Source organism: Solanum verrucosum, unplaced genomic scaffold (assembly GCF_900185275.1).
Source record: "Solanum verrucosum unplaced genomic scaffold, falcon-dt-bn FXZP01000183.1, whole genome shotgun sequence".
NCBI lineage: Eukaryota > Viridiplantae > Streptophyta > Magnoliopsida > Solanales > Solanaceae > Solanum > Solanum verrucosum.
Genome location: NW_026020430.1, coordinates 1,200,827 through 1,222,988, shown reverse-complemented (window position 1 = coordinate 1,222,988; position 22,162 = coordinate 1,200,827). Strand labels below are relative to the sequence as shown.

The 22,162-nt window shown below is 30.6% G+C and overlaps 3 protein-coding genes across 3 annotated transcripts in view; 2 read left to right on the top strand and 1 right to left on the bottom strand.

Annotated features, from left to right (window-relative positions):
* Positions 1–1,442: 1,442 nt before the first annotated feature.
* Positions 1,443–22,162, top strand: part of LOC125807478 (structural maintenance of chromosomes protein 3) — a 142,860-nt gene continuing 122,140 nt past the window's right edge. Inside the window, exon 1 of the mRNA XM_049487200.1 lies at positions 1,443–1,458. The gene's annotated coding sequence lies outside the window, so the exon portion shown is untranslated. The remainder of the gene's footprint in view (positions 1,459–22,162) is intronic.
* On the bottom strand, positions 11,532–14,759 carry LOC125807443 (protein STRICTOSIDINE SYNTHASE-LIKE 3-like). Its single transcript, XM_049487159.1, has 4 exons — positions 14,383–14,759; positions 12,797–13,072; positions 12,153–12,320; positions 11,532–12,026 (listed from the first exon to the last, which is right to left on the bottom strand). Exons 1-4 carry the CDS (start codon positions 14,709–14,711, stop codon positions 11,624–11,626), a joined length of 1,176 nt encoding a protein of 391 aa, XP_049343116.1. The 5' UTR covers positions 14,712–14,759; the 3' UTR covers positions 11,532–11,623.
* Positions 17,583–21,696, top strand: LOC125807474 (succinate dehydrogenase subunit 6, mitochondrial-like). The gene is made up of 3 exons (XM_049487195.1): positions 17,583–17,851; positions 19,879–19,981; positions 21,442–21,696. Exons 1-3 carry the CDS (start codon positions 17,660–17,662, stop codon positions 21,591–21,593), a joined length of 447 nt encoding a protein of 148 aa, XP_049343152.1. The 5' UTR covers positions 17,583–17,659; the 3' UTR covers positions 21,594–21,696.

The window sequence follows — 22,162 nt, the reverse complement described above, 5'->3', positions numbered from 1 at the left end:
GTGGTGGATCCGTGTAACCTACGCGTTTAATCGAATTGAATATCTTTTACCTAAATTTTGTATGTGTATGAAAAATATTTATAAAAATTTAATTATTATATATATTAACTTGAGGTCAAGAATCATAAATTTCAATTTAACCGTAACGTGTATATGATTTTATTCTCTAACACAGGGTACACTAATATGCTATATAAAAGAGAGATTAGTTTTTACGCTAAAAGTGTGAAAATTAAATAAACATATTAAATTTAGAAGGCAATTACAGATAAATGTTTATGATAATTGCACTAATTTTACTTGGTTAAAAATCTGCTATCACTTATCATAGATTAAATTATATTGATAATATTAAAAAAAATTAGATAATCATATAATATAATTTAAATTCTTTTTTTGGGGGGTGGGGGTGTCTTTGGGGGTGGGTTTGGTGGGGGGTGGGGGAGGTATTATGATTGAAGGAATGAGTGGGTGGGAGTGCATCTGGTTAAGTGACCACTCTGCTTGTATGTGAAGCGGACGAGGGGGGCGATATATTAATGCTTTTGGAATGTTTTAGCTAGCACAAGGACTTAAAGGCTCGACTCAACGTACGATATGAAATCGTGATATGAAATTTAATTAATTTTTTAAAAAAAATTATTTGAATTATTTAAATTGTTTTTTTTTCTTCATAATTATGAAATCCCACAATTAAGTTGTGAACATTATTTAAAAATTTCAATTTTCATACTATTTTATTGAATGAAAAAATCATAATTCATAAATAAGATATCATAATTATCTAATGTTTCACATTGTCAAATCACATATCTTCACTTTTTTTAATAACTTCTAAATACATATCGTTTTATGAAGATCTATTAGTCAACAATAATAGTAACTAGTTGTTCTTTAATATAATACTTTTACATGATACGAATAAGCTCTTCACGTTGAGCATGCTTTTTCTTTCTAATGCAAATTTTAAATATGAGTCAAGTGGTACGTTAAAAGAAAATTCAGAGTCCCTCACTTTTTTTTTTTGAGAATTTGGAATTTGAAATTACAATAATCTCCAATCGCAAATCCAAATGCTAATTTAAAATCACAATTCATATGACAGGTACAAGTGCAAGCTTAGCAGGTGTTCGTCCATATATTTCCATATATTTCAAATATTTTTTAGTTTATTTGAAATATACTTTGTTTGTTAAACTATCAGGAGATGGTGTATGTTATATTCCTGCAAAAAGTCACAAATGTATTGAATTTGAGTTATAATTGAGTTTGGTTATACTCCTTAATTACAATGAATATTTAGAATAACGTTTATGCTTTAATATACTTATCATCAAATTTGAAATATAACTTCAGATTGGACTTAAAGTACAACCAAATATATTAATTTTCAAACAAATCAATAAAAGAATGAATAATTCTTGTGGTCAAACGGGTTCGTGAAGTCCATACACCTCCCTACTAACTTCAAGAAAGAGAGTGATGGTGGTGGCCTTATAAGTTGCCACAGTACTATCCACAATTTTGGCTTAAGCTGATGTCATTTTGTTGTGAGGTTCATTTCATGGGAGCAACTTGACAAGTTGATGTACAATTAATGTATGGATAAAGGTATCAAAATTTTGTGTTGTATTTTTAAAAAATAATTACAATTATAGAATAATCAAATGGAACGAGGAAAGAAAAATAGATCACAAATGGAGAAATAATTTTAAAAATGAATTTGGAGTAACATCTCAAAATATAAATATGTTAGTAAAAATGTCATCGCACCAATGAGCATTGCTCTTTTCAAAAACTAGATGTAAGTATGCATTTTCTTATAACGATGATATATAACTCAAATTATGTATATTTCAATTATTTCAAATTATACATATATCTCAATTATTTCATTAAGTACATTATATATGTATCTCGATTATTTCATCGAATACATGAGGTACAATGAGATCCTTCTGATCTTTTTGTTGGTTGAATAGTTAACAGCCTACTATTTGTACTTCATGGAGGTTAGCCAAGCCCCCCTCTACTTTTGTTTATATATACAACGTCTACCAACCCTATAAGTATAAGGGTAGTTTAACAACAATAACAAAAAAATATTATTATTATTTTTTTTAAAAAAACATAAACTTTTATTTTATATATATATATATATATATATATATATATATATATATATATAATAATAATAACTCTTTATATCCAATTACATCTAATTACCTGATACTGTAGATCACAAAGATTCAATGAGTATTTTGATACATTATACATGTTTTTGTTTAAGTTTACGAGATTTACTTTCTATGTTATTTGTTAAAATTTCACATCAAATCAAAATAAGAAAAATAAATTGAAAATCGAGGGAAATTTTTATAATGTCAGCTGTTCAATCCGATCTCGACTAGATTTTTAGAAAGAAAAAAAATCTAAGGAATTAGTAACAAACAATATAATAAGAGGGAGAAAACCTATACATGCATGTTATATATCAATTTAATATAATTTGTACGTAGAAAGATGAAGAAACAGAAGACAATGAACCAAAATATGGAAAGGAAATTAATTGAAACATGAAATTTTTAAAAAAAAATTGGCATAAGGTATTGACTTTGAGTTTAATGATTTTTGTTTGATTTTTTTTCTTTCCAAGAGCAGCAACTAAAAGAGAAAATACCGATTTATTCATCTCCAACAAAAAATAGTTTACTATTTTAATTAAAGCTTTTTTAAGGGTTGCATTATCGTACAAAACATATGAACGTGACAGTATACATGCAAACAGCAAAGTTTTATTTTCTTATTTTGATTTGACAGCACACACATATGTTACACGTTATTTAATTACAATGTTTATTGATTAGAAAATTGTTTGGTTTCACTTTAGTTGTGATTTAGTTTTATTTTTTCTTCTATAAATATAAATTATGAGTGTTTGAATAATTAATAAAGCGTATCAAGTGAAACAAGATCTATATAAACTTTACTTTGAAAATTAAATTTACCAAGAAATATTTGAGTTTTATGTAAAAAATATTTCTTAGTTACTTGGATATAATTTTAAATATTATGTTTATGATTTATGTAAGTGAAAATCAAGTGAATTTCGATTCTAGAAGAATTATGATATCAAATAGACAAGTTGAAATAAATTGAAGTAACATATATCTATATATATATGTACAGCAGGTTATTGACCTGCTTATTGAGTTTATATAGGTTGGATTATGGGCTAAATAATGGATCATAACCCAACACCCAACTCATACCAAACTATAGTTTCTTTATTTTCTTGTAATCTATTTAATTACATATTAATCTTATTATTATGACATTATATAACATTATAAAACAAAAACAAAAATATTTTGACAAAATTAAATGGATCAAGTTATACTACATATTTAGCATAAATCACCTTAACTTAAAGATATAAATTCGAATTGTACAAATTAAAATAGATTAATTCAATTCGTTCAAACTTATACAGATTCCATATATCATATTTTTATAAGCCAATTAGTTTGTCATCACGAACAAACAAAAAGAAAAACAAATATGAAAATTTACAAATAATATTTTGTTCAATCTAATCGATCTCCCACAACATTCTCGTAGTTGTTCCTACGATAGCAAACAAATGAATAAAAAAGGGGCCATATATTATATAGATACAGTGAACTAGTGGGTTGCTTACAAAGTGTCCAGCATTTTTTGGACCACTTTAACAAGTCTTTTGGTACTCATTTATATTCTACCTTAACCCCAAAATGCAACTAACTCTAGTGTATATCTTCATCTGTATCGACATAATTTATGGTGGAACGGTTGAGATCATTTTATTCTTAATTTTCAAAAGTTCGAGCTCTTTAAAATAATAATAATAATTAAAAAAAATATGTTGAAAGTGCCGCCCTCATAAATGAATTTTGCAATGTGGATATTTGAATATAATCGGATCCCAATATATATATATATATATATATAAATACTAGACACCAATTGAAAAAATAATTCTTGATCCGTACAATTTCCTATTATACTCTATTATCTTTTGTCGGTTGATTAATTTGAGAAGCCTCATTTTTTTCTCAAATAAAATTTATTACATCAGAATAAATAGATAAAGTTTTTGGATCGAAGGGAAGAGTAACTATAAGTATGAAGAAATCGGGTTCAAATTTTTAATATTGCAAAAATTCAAATAGAAAGTTCTTTTTTAATGTGTTTTAGTAGCAATTTTATTAGTCGAGGCTTAAGGCTTCGATGCGAATATAAAATATCAAAATGAGAACTTAATTTTTTTTTAAATATTGCTTCTTAAATCCCAACACATAATTTGGAGATAAAGATTTTCATCTAACAAAACTTTGAGATAAAGTACTAGTTTTGATTGGTTAAACAAATTATTGACATTGTAAGTTCCTCTACTTGTAGAATAGTGATTAACTTGTACTCAAGGGTTGGGGTGGTCCTTAAAAAAAAAAAAAAAAAAATATTGAAATCACAATTTGAATTACCAAATCTTTTTTTTTTTTGAGAATCTTGGAATTTGAAATCATGATCGATTCTAAATCACATGTATTAAAATCATGATTTCAAATCGCATGTCTTAAAGCCTATTTATTTAATTGCATGTTTGATTCTAAAATATCCAAAGAAAGAATAATAAGCCAATAATTTAGAGAAACAACCACCTATAATATTATTGAAATGCTCTCACATTTGAGTCCTTTTAAACTTGATTACGAAGACCTAATTAATAAGTACGACTTCTTAAATTGTTAGAAAATTGAACTTTGATCAATTTGAGTTCCCTTGCTTTTAACTTGTTTCCAAATTAAGAAATTACGATGGTGACACTTTCCAAGAATCAACAAGTAGATTAACTTTCTTAATTTTCATCTTCTTCTTTTTTTTGACTTGATGGAACCAAGTCATCAAGGTTTAGTCTTAATTAACTACAAATTAACAAACAAGCAAAGCACAAAATACTCAGAAATTGCTTTATACAAAAATTTCGTTCTCAAAAATATATCTCGATCCTGCCTGGGATGGCAAGCGGTGCGGCATCGGTGTACTTGAATGTGATGTAAGTTCTAGATCTCTCTTAACCCATAAAATTTCAACCCGGCTCACCGTGCCCTACATAGCATTTTTTGACCCGTTTATTCGGCTTAAACCCACAACCATGTCCATCCGGCCCGGCCCGGCCCGCTATTTTTTAAAAAAAAAAGAAGGGAAAAAGGACAAATATACCCCCAAACTATCATATGCAGATATCCTCCGTCATACTTTTGGAACATTGGTGCCCCCGCCATCCAAAAATTAGAGTATATATACCCTTTATACTAACAGACATACATGTGTCGTAATCTTATCCACCCACCCGATATTTATTAAAATCGGATCGACGGATAAGATTGTGACACGTGTCCCTATTTAGTCTTTCATTAGAGTGAGGACATATATGCTCTACTTTTTGACTGCAGAGGCACCAATGTTTCAAAAGTATGACGAAGGGTATCTGTATACCATTTACAATAGTTTGGGTGTATATTTGTCCTTTTTCCCTTTAAAAAATAATAATTTAAACCCTAAGTTACCAAATAATTAATTACTCTCCATTTCAATTTGTTTGTATCTTTCCTTTTTTAGGACCTCTTTAATTCCATTTTTTTTCATATGAAATGTTTAAGACAACACAATAAAGGTCATTTCGGTACATTTAACATATTTTTAATCTAAAATCATAAGATTTAAAACTTTTCTTTACTCTTTTTTAAGTCTGACCCAAGCTAATCAAAAAATGACAAACAATTTTTTTTAAAAGGAGTATTTTTTATTCAACCCCCCCCCCCAGTGCATTGCGTATGTCTAAATTCAGACAGCCGCCTTGCATCATTGTCAACCCTAACGCCAACAGAAAGTAAAATAAAAATTAAAAATTAAAAAAGGTGTCAATTTTATTTACCATATATAAGGTGACAAAGCTCAATGATTATATAATTTTCAATTGTTTGTAAGTTAGTATTGAGTATGAAAAGTCAGTGTTCAAAACATAGGTAAGAAAGAAGACTTTAGTGTAGTGCATTTGGTAATATGAATGCATCATTCTTCTACTGATGATAATCAATAAAATTCTTTTGCACGCACAAAATTAAACACTAATCGATAAAATATCATTATTGCAATCACTTTTGCATCGTCATATATATATTTAGGTACCCACTTTGACGTACATTTTGACTAATTTAAATTTATGTCGAGTATATAGCCAAGTTGGAAAATATCACCCCCTTTCAATTTATAGATTAGATCTTTAGTTTGTTTGGTAACGTAGTAAAAGTCATTTTTCAAGAAAATGAATTTTGAAAAAAGTAAATAATTAATTTTAGTGTTAGGCGAGAAAAAACATTTCACATCAAAAGGAGGAAAATAACTTCGACGCACTTATGAGCATAAGCCATTTTCTACATAATTATTTTAACATTTAATTGTACTTAGCTCCAACTAACACTTGGACATTATTATAAGTAATATTTATATTTATATATATATTATATATTATAAGAGAAGAAGAAAAACATTTTCCATGTTCCAAGTGATTATGTGTACTCAAATGAAACACTAGAAAACAATTATTGATGTGAACCATTAATTAAAAGGAGCTAAAATCTAGCTTAGTACTGCAGTTGAAGTAGGCTGGGTAGGACCCTTTTAGTTCATGTAAGGAAGACTGTTACACATAGTTATGTTAGGACATAGTACTCCCACCGTTCGGTTCATTTTAGTTATCGTGCTTATTAAAAGGATAAAATTTTAGAAATGGTAAACAAAATAGACATAATAAGAATGTATAACTATAGTTTCGATAATTGCGTTTTATAACTATAGTTATGTCTGCTATGGAGGTTGCGGTTTCTTAGGGTAAGTATATACAAATTATGTATTTATATATTTAGGAATTTTTCAGAACTCCGTTTGTATATTAGTTTGCCAATATACAAATAGGGTAATTTATTATGATTTTTTCATAAATCGTATACAAATAGCTAGGGTAAGCATATACAAAATTCTAAATTTATACAATCAAGAACCAAATTATACAAATTCTGAATTTATACAAATCAGACGAATTACAATAATTGAGGGAACTGTAGCCGCAAATTACAATTTTCTTAAACTGTAGCTATAGTACCTAATATAGGCAAAATGTTTGCTATTCTGCATAATTTTCTCTAAAATAATTTATTCAAAATAATTATTATTCTAGAAAATTAATATACAATTAGTTATTAATTTTTATTTTTATCATTATTAATTTAATAAATATTGAAAGAGATTATTATGGTAAAAAAAAGTATTAAATTGAAATATAAGATTATTTAGTCAATATGTAATGAATAGTGATTAGTGAGGGAGTAATGAATTATCTGATACTAGCTTTTCATTATTAAAGTGAAAATAATTTCACTTTTAGCAACGGGTATTGTGGAGGATCTTTACTTTAAAAAAAAAAGAAGATAATTTAAAGGATCTTTACACAATTATTAGAGTGTGTTTGGTATGAAGAAAATGTTTATAATTTTTTCATTGTTTAGTTGAATTAAATGTTTTAAAAAATATTTTTGTTTTTTTAATTAAAAGAAGAATGACTTTCATTCATAAATTAAGAAAAATATTTTTCAACTCTCTCTTTCAATTTCACATCATTCGACTTTCAATCTTAGGTCAGGGTCGAGTAATCGACATCAAAGTCAAGAGTCGGAAGTAGAAGTTGTCGGATCTTGCATTGGGATCAGGGAGTCAAGACTCATGTCAAGGTCGGATTATGGTTTTTGGGTCGGAGTCAAAAATTGATTTTCTAATTGAAACACAGAGTCAAAGCTTTTCAGATCAAGAGTTGGGGTCAGATCCAATGTCATAGATTATACGTAAATGTTCTTGGGACAATACTTTTTTCTTCTTAACCAAACATTCAAATTTAAATAAAAAAATCACTTATTTTCCGAACGGAAAATATAAATGGCAAGACACCAATTTGTCACGAAATGGCACGAGGAACAAAAATGTTGTTTATTTCGAAATTTGTGTGAGAAGTTGAGGGTGATTGGGTAATTTCAATAATTTCTTGTACCCAAATTACCCTCAAAAGTAAAATTACTATTCTTAAAAAGTAAAACCACTTTTCAGTCACACTTCCAAGAGGTGGCTGACCATTGGCTCTACTTATATTGTGCCACGTGGAAAATGTTGGGTCCCATTTCAGAAAATGATTTTCTCGCTCTTCTTGAACGTTTTTTTTCTTCTTTCCTACTTTTTATCTACTTCTTTTTCTTTGACTTTTCTTTTCAAATTAATGTTTCAAATTTCTCTACTTCCATACTTGTATAATTTTATTCATGGAAAATATAAAAATATGAAATCCAAAAAGAAAATATTCATTCAATTTCTAACATTTTAAATTAATTATTTATATTACTAAAAATAGTTAGATAAAATTATTTGTTAATTTACAAAATATAATTAATTACAATTTTTTTTTATTATAACATTTTTCTTCTTTTTGTAAGTGTAAATAAAATTTATAAATTTTAAAAATTAAATGTAAATTAGTAAAGCTATCATTTTATTTATAATTTCTTACAAAATTTGTAAAAAAAAAATAGCATAAATTTTGATACTAATTTCAAAAAGAAAATATAACGGAAAGAGCATCAATGTTTTTGATAAATAATTACATAAGTTTTTATACTAATTTCATGAAATTAAAAAAACGGAAAGCATCCATAAATACCTATATAAATACATATTCTTTCCGTCAATTTATACGATATTTTATTCTTGATATTCAAGCTAGGTGAAATTTTTCATCACTTTAACCTTTTTTATTTTTCTTGCTATTTAATTTTTGTGGACTTCTCAAAAATATACGATACTATAAAAATTTTATAAGGTACATCTATATAGGATCCTTCAAAAAAAACAAATTATACATTATCTAAGAATTTAATCATTTTAAAGAAATATGATAAATTATTTCCAATGATTTTATTATTTAACGACGATATATTAAGATGTCTTGTTAATATTTGATTTAAATAAAAATAATCAATAAAATTACGAGTCATATCAACAAGAAAAAGCACTATCAACATTATCAAAATAAAACTATAAATTAAACTACGAAGTAAATGCAATAAAATTTGATTATTATAAAGAGAAACACATGAATACTAACAAAGAGAACAATTTTTTTTCCAGTTTTGAAGAGGGTTATACGTAAAATCATTACAAACCATTAATTAATAAAATAATAGAATATAAAAATTTATCCTAAAAAATCAATGTCTATTAGTACTTAAATAATTTTTAATTTTATATTACTTTGTGGTAAATATGATTGTAAAAGTTTATATTTGAATTGTTTCACAAAAATTGAAGATTTTTCACTATTATAAGTCGAATCATTATGATGAAATAAATGTAATAGATATAGTATTATATGAGTTATGCTCTCTCACAAATAAAAGTCAGTTGAATGCGATTATATAAGCATGATCAATAATCGGATAGTACAATTAGTTATGGTACATGTCAATTTTTGATCAATTTATCTTCGCGTATTATGGGTTATTAGACTATGTTTATTGATAATATCACATTTTAAATTTTCTAGTGATATCCATTAAACAACTGATATGAAAGAGAGTAAATAAATTTCCTTTCGTAATTATTAACGAATGATATTACAACACGAATGGTTAAAACTTAAACGAATAGTCTATAGGTCACGAGTTCGAATCTAGGTTATGTTCCAATTTTAGGTCTTTTAAAATAATTAAACTATTTGAAACTTTTATGATTTAAATAATTTTAAAATTTATTTTATTTGGTAAATAAGATTGTAAAAGTTTATATTTGGATTGTTTCACAAAAATTGAAGATTTTTCATTATTATAAGTCGAATCATTATGATGAAAATAAATGTAATGGATATAGTATTACATGAGTTATGCTATCTCACAAATACAAGTTAATTGAATGCAATTATATATGCATGATCAAGTTTTAATTGGGTAATACAATTAATTATGGTACATGTCAACCTTTGATCAAATTATCTTCACATTTAATAGTTATTAGACTATATTTATTGACAATATCTCATTTTAAATTTACTAGTGATATTCAACAAACAACTACTATGAAAGAGAGTATATACATTTCCTTTCATAATTATGAATGAATGCTATTGCAGCGCAAATAGTTAAAACTTAAACGAATAGTCTATATGTCATATAAGTTTAGGTCCCCAATTTTAGGTATTTTTTAGTTTTGTTTTTTAAGTCTATAGGTCACGAGATTTTTTTAATTTTTTTTTTTCAAGCCTATCGTATGCACCATCAAAATCTTCATGATTTTGGGACAACAAACTATCATCCTCATCTAAACCCAAAACATTATTCAATACTTCGTTTAATTGACTATTTGGATCCATCTTATTAAAATTATATAAATCTAACAACAAAATAAAATAAAACTAATGAGTGAAGTAAAGAAAAAAAAATGAGTAAAATAAGAGAGAGAGAAAATAAGAAAGAAAAAGTCAAAGAGTGGTTTTCTATTTTGGAGGGAAAACCACAAGTGCTTTTGTCACCTAAGGGCTATTTGGTCATTTCGCCGTGTCTTGCCAATTCATGCCAAAAAAGTGTCTTGCCATTTAGCACTACTCTTTTCCGAAAACATATCTTCTAGAAAAATGTACCAAATGCATCTTTCTCAAAAGTCAACTATTACAGTCAATATGCATGCTCACCTGAAAAGCAAAAGAATTTGTAAGTAATGATTACTTCAATTGATTAGACTAGGGTATGTAAATCTATTTTAAAAGGAAAATTGCAACTCCCATTTTTTGAGAAATAGTGACACCTTCTAGGAATCACAAACAGAACATTCTGATTATGCTTATTCTTACTTGTCAAGTTCACAAGTAGTCATCAACAAAAAAAAAAAAGTGTGCGGTAATTTGTGTTCGATTAATCAATTTGAATATCAATTTTATCAAAATATTAAAATAACAATTTACGTTTGAAAAGAATATTTCTATACAAATCAAAAATACTTGTTTTTTTCCTAAATGCTTGATCAAATATTAGACTCTAAAAACACTACTTCTTTTTCTTTTTTTTTTTTAAAAAACTTTTAGCTTTTCAAAAACTTGACCAAACAGGCCATTAAATGGGCTCGGGCCTTTGATTTTGAGCTACCCCATTAAGGTCCATTCTTGTCGCGAATATTCACTTGTAGCATACCATATTCCAATGGATTGACGTATTTTTTCTACTGAGTGTACATTCGCATTTATCAAGTATATATCCAAACAATGCAAGAATTGAGCAAATATTTTGTCAACAGTGCTCAATTTTCTGTATGAAAACATATTTAAAATACATTTTACAGGAGTTTTAGAAAAAATGAGGAAACATTTTAGACTTCAAAACTATAGGGAACTAGAAAGAGAGTTTTATTGATGATTCTCATAAATTAGATGCTACAAACAACCATAAGGAACTAAGTAGAGAGTTTTTTTTTTTGACAAATTAAGTGTTTTAACTCATTCTAGTTGGTAAACAGCAATGAAAGGCATCAACACACTTCCCATCCAAAGCTTCCCATCTTTCTCCTCAACCTCACTTACAGCTCTAACTACTTTCCCTTCTTCGTCTTCCAATATTCGTAACAACTTACCTTCAGGGCTATACTTCACAACAATAGCGGGTAGCTTGCCTCCAAGGTGCAAGAGGGTTCGGAGTTTTACTGGGATAGGAAGCTTCAGCAAGAATAGACGAAGTTGTGGATGTATGGAATTTATATAGCTGTAAATGGTACGGCGACAGTGGATTGCTACCCAAAATTCACCTCTCTCATTTGTGCTGACATTGTCGGGATATCCTGGGAGGACTGCCATCACCTCAAAGGTCCCGGCTTTCTCGCCTTTCAACCAGTACTTCTGTAATCTATAAGAGAAACGCATCATTCCATTACATGTTAATACCACAAGTTTTAAGGTGAAGTCAGAAACAGGATCCTTGTATGTCTATTTAATACTGTAAACATGCTAATCCATAGGTCGAAAAACGTACCTTCCCTTGGCAACTTCACAGAATACAAAGAAGGAACCGTCCTTGCTTAGTGACAGACCGTTTGGGAATTGGAGATTCCGAACAAGAACAGTGGTTTGTTTTGTATTAGGATTGTACTTCAGAACCCTCCCACTATCTTCTGCTGAGTAAACCAGCAGCATATAATTCCTGTGCAAGATGGGGTGAGTATTAATATTCTAATTAAAGAAGAAACGCGCATGACACTTAAACCATGTTGTATTAAAACCTGAAATAAATGCTTATATATGGCAATGCAAGGTTTTTCCAAATCCCATATAAACATCTTCAGTATATGTTAGCAGAGTTGGGTATTCATTGAACAGAAGAAATGTTAGCAAAGTTTGGTGCAACCATGTAACCGCGTTAAAATCTAAGCTTCTCGATGATCATCTATTCACTATATGTTATCAGAGTTGGACATTAACTCTCATTTTTCTGTCCTAGATGCATTGTTTTTTAAAAGAAACCATTTTTCTCCCCGCTAAAGATAGGGAGCTCTCTGTCGCCCATTTGGTATCAATCAGAACTAATAGTGAAATGGAATGTTCATTCTCAAATCATGTCAAATATATCAAGAGATCTACATAAAACCGAAGAAACAGTAAATTCACAATTTTACGTACCTTCGTTGGTACTTGGTGCTGCTATCTGTAAAATAGACATTTCCTTCATCATCAATGTCAAGGTCATTTGTGAATCCGAGAGGCACTCCTTCAGCCTCAGTTGTCAATGTTTCTGCTAGTCCGCCTTCAGGCCCTACTTTCATCAACCCAAAATATGCATCTGCAATATACAAGTCACCTTGTTTTTTATCAAACTGTAATCCCAAAGGCCTACCACAGATGTGTTCATTTTCTAAATAGCTCAGGGGTGATGGTTTTGGGTCACAAATGCCAGACCTGAAAATTCAGATCACTAGAATGCATTAGGAAATCGGTGAAAGTAGACCAGAAATTTAGATCATCTAAAAGAGAAAATTTAAAATGGAATTTAAGACTTTATACGATGACTATGCAGCATAATTATAGAAGATAATTTCATTAAGAGCAAGACAAGTTATGACATGTTAAAATTTGATTTAACCAGATTAGCTTAACAGCCTTACATATTAGCATGCAAGATCGACAATCATTAACATATCACAATTCCAATTCCAATTACATAATTAGAAGTTCAGAATATACTAGGATCATAGAACTTAATTAAGTCAGATTAAACGATAAGATAAAGGAAACAATAGGCATTCCCCTGACACAGGTCTATTGTCAAATTAGGAATGAAAAGACTAAATATTAACTCTCTCTGTAGAGCAGGACCTTATGGTCCTTTCGTCTTTCCTGACAACTTCAAGCCAGATAGCTTAGAAAACTGAGACATTTTGTTAGAAATTCACTTCCTCTTTTTAGAATCTGAAGATCATTTCCTCATGTGCTCTCATGCTATCCTGAATTGACCAAAGCAAGAAAGTTTCTTAGAATGAGATTGACTCCCATCTGATTCCAGTGCTTTAATACGCTAGCGTCGTTTAATAAAGATCATGCATTATGTGACTTAGTTAGAGAATATCAACTACGTAGAGGCTTGGATTCCAGCAGCTTGTGGAACAGGCATATTCATCAACCCAAAATCATAATAGTTAGGACTTAGGAGCAACGATACAAATTAAGAGCGAAATGCAACATATCTCACCGTTACAGTCTGTTTTCATCAAAAGGCCATAGCAACAAAGATTATCATTGTAATAAGGTGTGAAGTCATGCTTTAGAAGTTATTAAACCAAGTATTAAGCTGACGTAATAAAGTGACAAACAGTGAATCAAAAGGATAATTTAAAAAATGGAATCATAAACACCCACAATTATACTAAAATCAAAATAAAATAATATCTGCATGTTAACAGTTTCATACTGTTTCCACATAAATTAACACATTTCTACATAAAAATTACTACTCCCTCCATTTCAGTTTGTTTAATTACTTTCTTTTTTTAGTTTGTTTCAAAAAGAAGTCTCTTTTCTTTTTCAACTAACTTTTTAATTTCAACTTTTCACCGGGTTAACACCACAATTAAAACTCGCATTTTGATACATTCAACATATCTCTAGTTTAATGCCATAAGACTCAACAGTATTTCACTTTCTTAAATCTTGTATCAAGTTAAAATCGGATAAACAAATTAAAACCGAGGAAATACAAGGAATAGAGTCACCTATTAGCAGAGGTATATGCGAAATCAGTCCATTTCTCTCCATCCCACAACACAATTCTCCCATCAGCTATGCCTGTGTATGGCCCACGACCTTTCGGGGCAAATGCGATACTTTCCGGGCCCTGAATCTGGTTCAAAAACTTGATTTCCGATTTCTGAAGCAAGTTTTGAGTATCCTTTTCTACTGGGATTTCAGACCAAGCTGGTGGATCAACTCTGTAAGCTTTAAAGTCTTTGATTTCAGAAATCGCACTGTGTTTAAAAGGGTCAAACCCACAGTACAGTGCCAACAAAAGAAATACTCCGGCAAATACTACCGCCGGCCTCATTGCGGGAAAAAAAAGTTTGTGTATTTGAATTTTGGGACTGAAAAATTTGAGATGAGTTCAAAAATTTGTTTGCGGGTATGAATTTTGAAAGGTGTTTACTAAAAAGGGTGATTTTTGATTTAGTGTAATAAATTTAGCCACCAAACGATTTTCTGGATTCTTGAATACTGTGTGGGGTTCGTTTTCATGAGAGTGAAGTGTTATATTAGTAGCTGTTCTCCCTACTGCCGCTTTCATGCATGTGAGTAGGGGTGTTCATGGTTTGGATAAAAATCGATCCAAACCAAAAAATCAAAGCAAATCGATTAAATGAATTGATTTAATTTGCGTTTTGATTTGGTTTGGTTTTAGGTTGTTAAGAACCGATAGTATTTGGTTTGGTTATGGTTTTGTTCGAAAAAAATCAAAGAAATAATCGAACCGAACCAACAAGTTATATACATAAATTTTATTATTATACATACATAATATATTATATTCATAAATAATTCTAAAGATTTTATATATGTTTCATCAAAATTTATTTATAATTTACTTATGAAAGAAAAAATGTCCAAGGTGAGAACATTTTTCTTATTGGTTTCATATATATGAGTGTCTATGGAAATTCTTTGTGGGATTGAAAATGTCATTGTCTCTTCCTTCTATGCCAAAATAGTGAATTTTGAAGTTTTATTCGGTAAATTCAATGATCAAAAGTTTTATAATGCCAGTCATTCTAACTATTTTTTTGTTTGAATGGATTGTTGTCACTTTTTTCACGTTTTAAATGAATTGTTTCTTTTATTTTTATGTATGGTTAATAACCAAACCAAACCAAACTAAAACCGAAAACAATCAAACCGATAAATATATATTATATTTGGTTTGGTTTGGTTTTGATAATTTTAAAACCGATTAAGTTGGTTTGGTTTTGGTTTTGACCAATAACCGACCCAAACCAAACCGTGAACACCCTTACATGTGAGTTTTGATAATTATTATAAAAAATAAATTTAAAAATTAAAATGAATTTATATATTTGAAAATTATAAGTCATGATAATTGAAAATTTAAAATATTTAAAAGATATATAAAAAAATTATAATTATGAAAAAAAATTAGTTTAATTTTTGAAATTTAAAAAATGTCACTTAAATTGAGACCAAAAATAATAATTCATAAGCAAAATAACTTATTTGATTCTCAAAATTTCAATAATTACATCATATAAATTAGGACAAAGAAAGTAATTTTTATTGTCACATGAAGTCATATAATTATTATTAATCAAACTTTTACTCACTATAACATTCAGTAAATTCGAGTCACTTATGTAAACATCTAAAAATTGAAGAATTTAAGTTTTTTAGTCCCTAATAAAATGAATAAAAGAAAGGGTAAACAATAGAAAATCCACTAGTTTAGAAATTTAATTACTTTTCTTTTTATGAGTTTGCAATATTACTAATCCTATCATAATTTATACCTCGAATATATATATATATATATATATATATATGACGCATCGAGGTACATGTATATTAAATACATACAATTAAGTGTATCTAAATAAGAAATGCAATTGAAATGCATAAATTAAGGAAGAAATCATGTCTATAACCACTTTGGAGTATCTGTTGTATCATAACTCCTATTTTTTAAAGAAAAAAAATTCAATTTTTTGCATATTTAATTTGTTCGTTCCATGTATCTGAACTATTCTTCTATGTATCTGATACAAAATCATTTATGTATCTAATAAATAGTTTATGATTAAATGTATTTGATACGTTCATTCTATGTATATGGATTGTTCTTCTATAAATATGATATAGTTTCTTTTATATATATGATATGTACTTAATAATTGTGTTTGATCTGTTCATTCTGTGTATTTAAATTATTTTTCTATGTTTCTGATATTCAACTGGAAAAAATGTCTACTTTCAGCAGTGGTGAAACTGCTCCCATCTTCGGCTTCTTTAATGTTGTAGTCGCCTTAGTCTTCTCTTGTGTGAGACTTGCTTAATCTCTGTGATGCCACATTAATTAATTGATTATATTTTACACGATTTCATTTGGTTCCAACATCACCAGAGCCTCAAAATCAACCTAAAAAAATGTCAGTCATTATTGGGAGAAGTGAAAATATTGAGAATCTGATACAAATTCTTTGTTTTAGGATTGATGCTCTCCCTATTATTTGTCTCGATTTTAGACATATCATTGCCATAAGAAATTGAGAACCCTCTATAGAAATTTCTTATGAGACGTAGCAGATAAGAACCTTTTAGTTTTCAACAAGACCTATTAGTAAGGAACATACTTTACAAAACGAGGTGATCGGTAGAAGTGCAAAACCATGAGAGGGATGGAGAGGTAAACATGTCATACTTTTTAATGAATATGCTCACCTTTTCTCTGGGCTTGCTGGCCTTTCTACTTGTACGACCATCAAAATCGTTGATGAAGCTGGGAGGGAAAATTTAGGAGAGACAAAGCTAATTAAGAGTGAAAGCATTTAATTATAGAGAAAATTAAATGGATAGGTAATTAATGACTATATTTTAGATTAATTTTAAAGAGAGACGTATCTCACTTTAAATTTGATATACGATTATTAGATAATAGGATAATAAGTAGTTATTTGAATGTATATATTGTTATATTATAATTATAATAGATATAATGTGTGTTTAATTAGGTTGTTTAACCTAAAAGAAAATAATTTTTTTTTCGGAATCTATGTCGCAGAAAAAATGATATTGCGGAGAATCACACTCTAGTCCGACCCAGACCCGGCGACCCTTATCCACGTGTTAAGATACGGGTCGGGTCGGGTGCGGCTAGCAGAAATGGAAGAGCAATCAACATCAGTGTATCATCATTCATCACACCAACCTAGGAATAATTCTAGAAGGACCACTTTTTGAGAAGAAGAAGAAGAGCTCTAAAATCGATTAACAATGGCTGAGGATTCATCATCATCCCAGTCCTTCCTGAGGAGGCATTGGGAAGGATACAAGGAGTTTTGGGGCGAGAGATTTTCCTTTTTGGACAACTATTCAAGGTTCATCAAGCGCGACAAGCCACTCCCTTCTTGGTCTGATTCTGATGTCGAGGAATTCATTGCTTCTGACCCACTTCACGGACCCACTGTATTTTCCTTCTTTTTTCCCGTTCAAATCTATCTCATATGCTTACTTTTCATTTGATTTGTGTGTTTTTACATATATTTAGGCGTTTATCCATCTGGGTCCTCTTTGATTCGTCTCCTTTGATCCATACCTTTGGTTAATTTGCTTATGCTGTTAGATTTTCGATTGAGACAATTGCTGTGCAGTTTCTTCCTGGGTATATCTCAATTTGGATTGATTGGGTGATTTTGTGATTGTAACTAGTTTGGGTGTTTAATTCAGCTTTGAATATGGTTCTCTAGATTGGCTGGGTGATTTTGTGATTATATTCTTTATGCTTTCTCTGGAATTTGTCTTATTGATTCACCACTGGCATGCATTTATGGTAAATTTGAAGTGCATTTCTTCATAGTGCTAGCTGAAGTTAGCTTAGGTAATCTTCTCAGGGATACTCTTGAATTGAGTGGTGTCCTGGAAAATCTCTTGGCTTTGTTGCATTCTCAATCGCCAAAAATTCATTCGGAAATTTCATTTCTTTTTCTTGCAGTCATCTACTAATTTAGCTTGTCTTAATAGTTGGTGAATTTGTACCTGGAGTAGATTCTGCAGGGTCCAAGTACATTGACTGCCCTTTATACTTGACACTATTTTTCATTTAGACACATGAACTCTAGCTGAGACCTATTGAACACCTGAAGTTGCCAAATATTGTGTACAAAACCATTAATGCTCAGATGGCACATGGTGTTCCCATGTGAAATTGAGTGCGTGCAGAAACGGCTTTGGCCGGAAAATATAGATTTCTGCCAGTAAAATGATTCTCCGTTCACTGTCTTCCTAATTTTTTTTTCTATAGCCATGATTTTCCAGTCATTCTCTTCTTCTTCCTATTTAAATCTCTCTAAAAAAATCTTGCCTTATACCATTATGAGAACCCTGCTCCTGAGGAGCTGTTGACTTATATCTCTTCAGAAAGAGATAGACACTAGACAGTTCCCCTTTCTTGCAGACCCCATCACTCTTGCCCTGTCTATCTCTTTCAGAGTAAATATAAGTCCACATACCTGCACCACTGAGCACGCAAGATCACAAGAATGTGCTATTTTTTGCTGATGCTCCAAACTCGTAAGCTGGGTAGATAAGAAAAGTACACCAGCTATGGGCATACATTATCAGGCTCCTTCCATGTTTCCTTCTAATTCTTTTGAGCATATGCAGTTAATAAATACACTTATACTAATCAAGAAAAAAGTTAATAACGACACTTTTTTTACTTTAGTTTGAGAAACATAAAGTTGTCGCTGCATACACGCCACCCTCCCAGACCCCACTTGAGTGAGACTACACTGGGTATATTGTTGTTGTTGTTGTTTGTAAACATAAAGTCTTATCTATATCTATCTTGTTCAAATATAGTTTTAGGTTGTTGAGGTAACTTCCTTTTTTTCATTTTCTCTTCTCTTCTTCCATCCATGCAAACAAAAAGGGGAAGAGTTTTGAAACTGTTATTTGTTTGTCTCCTTTTCCCTTATTCCAAATAGTTTGAGAGAAGTCAGGGAGAGGGGGAATGAGAAAAAGAAGTAGGCATACAAATGGAAACTAGCTTCTTAATATTTCTGCCAGTATGCTTCTGGGGATTATCCCCAATTTTTGTTGATTCTCCTCCCCCCTCACACACCAACCCCTCCAAAGGAATAAGAAGAGAAGTTATCGGAACCTCAGCTTATCTACTTTAACCTCGTTCATCTTTATGTCCCCATTTGAGCTGGTGGACACGGTTTTTGGAACTAGTATTGATGTATTACCACTACTTCCAATGAAATTCATTTGTTGTCTCTCTCTGTTTCTCTTGTGCATGAAACTGCTTATTGGTCAGTCTGTCACTGTGCACAGGAGAATATTAACGTCAGATGATAAGAAATTGCATATTTTTGTGTTTTTCTCCTCTGATAATCCTACTGTTTCTGCTTCCGTACGGTTTGTCAGAAACCATTCCTCTATTTTTTTGCCTTTGACCAATTTGAGCTGATGTTCTATTTTTTTTCCAGCTGAGGACTGCTAGGGAAGCAGCAAAGATTAGTGCTGTAGGAGGCATTATTGGAGCTGTTTCAACTGCAGGTGTTACTTGGAAGTATTCCAGGAGTTTGCATGGTATGTTGAACTTAATTCCCCACTCCCCCCCCCCCCCCCCCCCCCCAACACACACACACATTGCTGTCATAATGTTACTACTAATTCATTGCCCAATGTTTGAGCATTAAAGTCTTTTAAGAACCAAAGGCTCCAGGAATTAGTTACCTTGGATTGTAACTTCATTCATAAATGTTTTGTGAATCTGATTTTACTAGAAGCTTTTGCCACATGATTATCAATGATGTCTTGCAAACAGGTTAAGTATTTTCTAGGTATCATATATGTTAAGAGTGTTAAGTGTTCATATCGAAATGTTCGAGTTAAAGAATATTTGACGTGTTAAGTTCTATGTTAGATGTTAGATTCCACCAATCAAAAGGAAAGAAAGCTAAGTTGCTCAGACTCTTCCCTTTTGGTGCCGCACCCGGTGTCGACACAACATGGGTGTGGGATCCGTGTCCGATTTGGTCAACCAATTTTGGGTACTTTGACCAAAATCGATGGGGAAAGTCTAAACAGTTTTAATGATTTCTATAATCAATACAAAAGTTAAGGTGAAATTGAAGAAAATGGAATACTTTTTATATAAAAGTTTATTTGTCACTCCGTTTCCTTTAATCTCCTAAGATTCTCCTAAAGTTCTCCACATAATATCTCTCATAATTTAGGTTTTATAACTCTATTTTTAGGCAAATCCCTGCACTTGTATCCACACATGGATCCATATCCCCGAATCTTAAATATTAGATCATGAAGGATCCGACCTCTAGATCCGCACCCGTATCGGACACCCACACCCGAGTCCGGGCAACTTAGAAAGAAAGTTGTATATTAGATTCCATTTAATCATCTTCCCTAAATGTGTCCCCCATGAGAAACCTGTACACATGATGATTCTTGCTCCGTCCTTGACTACCTCTGACTGCATACTTGTGGGCTAAAATTGACTGTTGCCATCTCCAAATCTGTTCTGTGTTCTTTTACAGTTAAATTTTAACTATGTTCCACCGATGTGGCAACTTCTGATCTTTCTTTTTGATTACTTGCTCATCTTTTCCCATGTTCAGATGAAAAACAGTAAGGATACATTGCATTCCCCTTATTTTCCTTGTGAACAAAGTTCAAACATGGTCGACCTGAAAAAAGTAACAAATCTTGCATAGACCAACTTTCACACAATTTCATTTTAGGAATCTTTGTAGTATTTTGACTAATTTTAATCATTATGATCCTTTTTGTTCAAAATTAATACAGTTCAGGTTCTATACTTTCAGTGCCTTGAAAAAACTGGTTTGATGTCTGTGCAACTTATTTGTACTTAAACATACATCAGACTTCACCCTAAGTTTTGTGGAGATTGGAGAACACAAAACAGAATGGGTTTTAGTGTATTAAATTTTTGGTTTGGGAGAATCATTGGACTGATTAAATTATTTAAGATGATTGACTTTGTTTTGTATTGATGTTCCATTCGGTAGGTACTGCACTGTCTCTTGGAGCTGGCGCTGTCTTTGGCTGGACATTTGGACAGGAAGTTGCTAACCACTGGCTGCAGCTATACAGGCTTGACACCATGGCTGCCCAGGTTAAATTCATGGAATGGTGGCAGAACAAGGTTGAAGGACAGTAATTCTCGTATCTTATCCCCGGTTGAAGGACAGTTTGAAGTTTGGTTTTGGTGTTAAATGTCAATGAACTTCTTTCAGGAATAAGAATCAATCAGAGTGTTCAAATTGTAACCAGTGACACTCCGGGATTGACTGATTATCTTTCCGTACTGAATTGTTATAGTAGAAATGTAGATTCTGGCAGTTTTCCTTAAAAGAACAGATCAATGTGTGTACGAAGTTGGAATTCATTTCTCTCCTATTCCAAATCTAAACATCTGAACAACCGTTAATTAAACTATTCAAGGGTTGGTATGTATGCTTATCTGAGACAAATACGCGCGATGCAACAACCAAGTAAGCACATTGGTTGTATTATACACGTCTGTCATTGCTGCCAATACACACATACATCCTATGCTTCACCACTTGATTTGCCAGTCGTTACATATGTATCTTGTGTAACGACTTGCAAGCCGATACACAAATCTCTCAACAAAAATTTAGCAGGAAAAAGGAATGAACCCATTTTAAAGTTTTTATGTTCTAGTACCTATAACGCTAGGAAGGTTCTTTATATGATCATAAAATT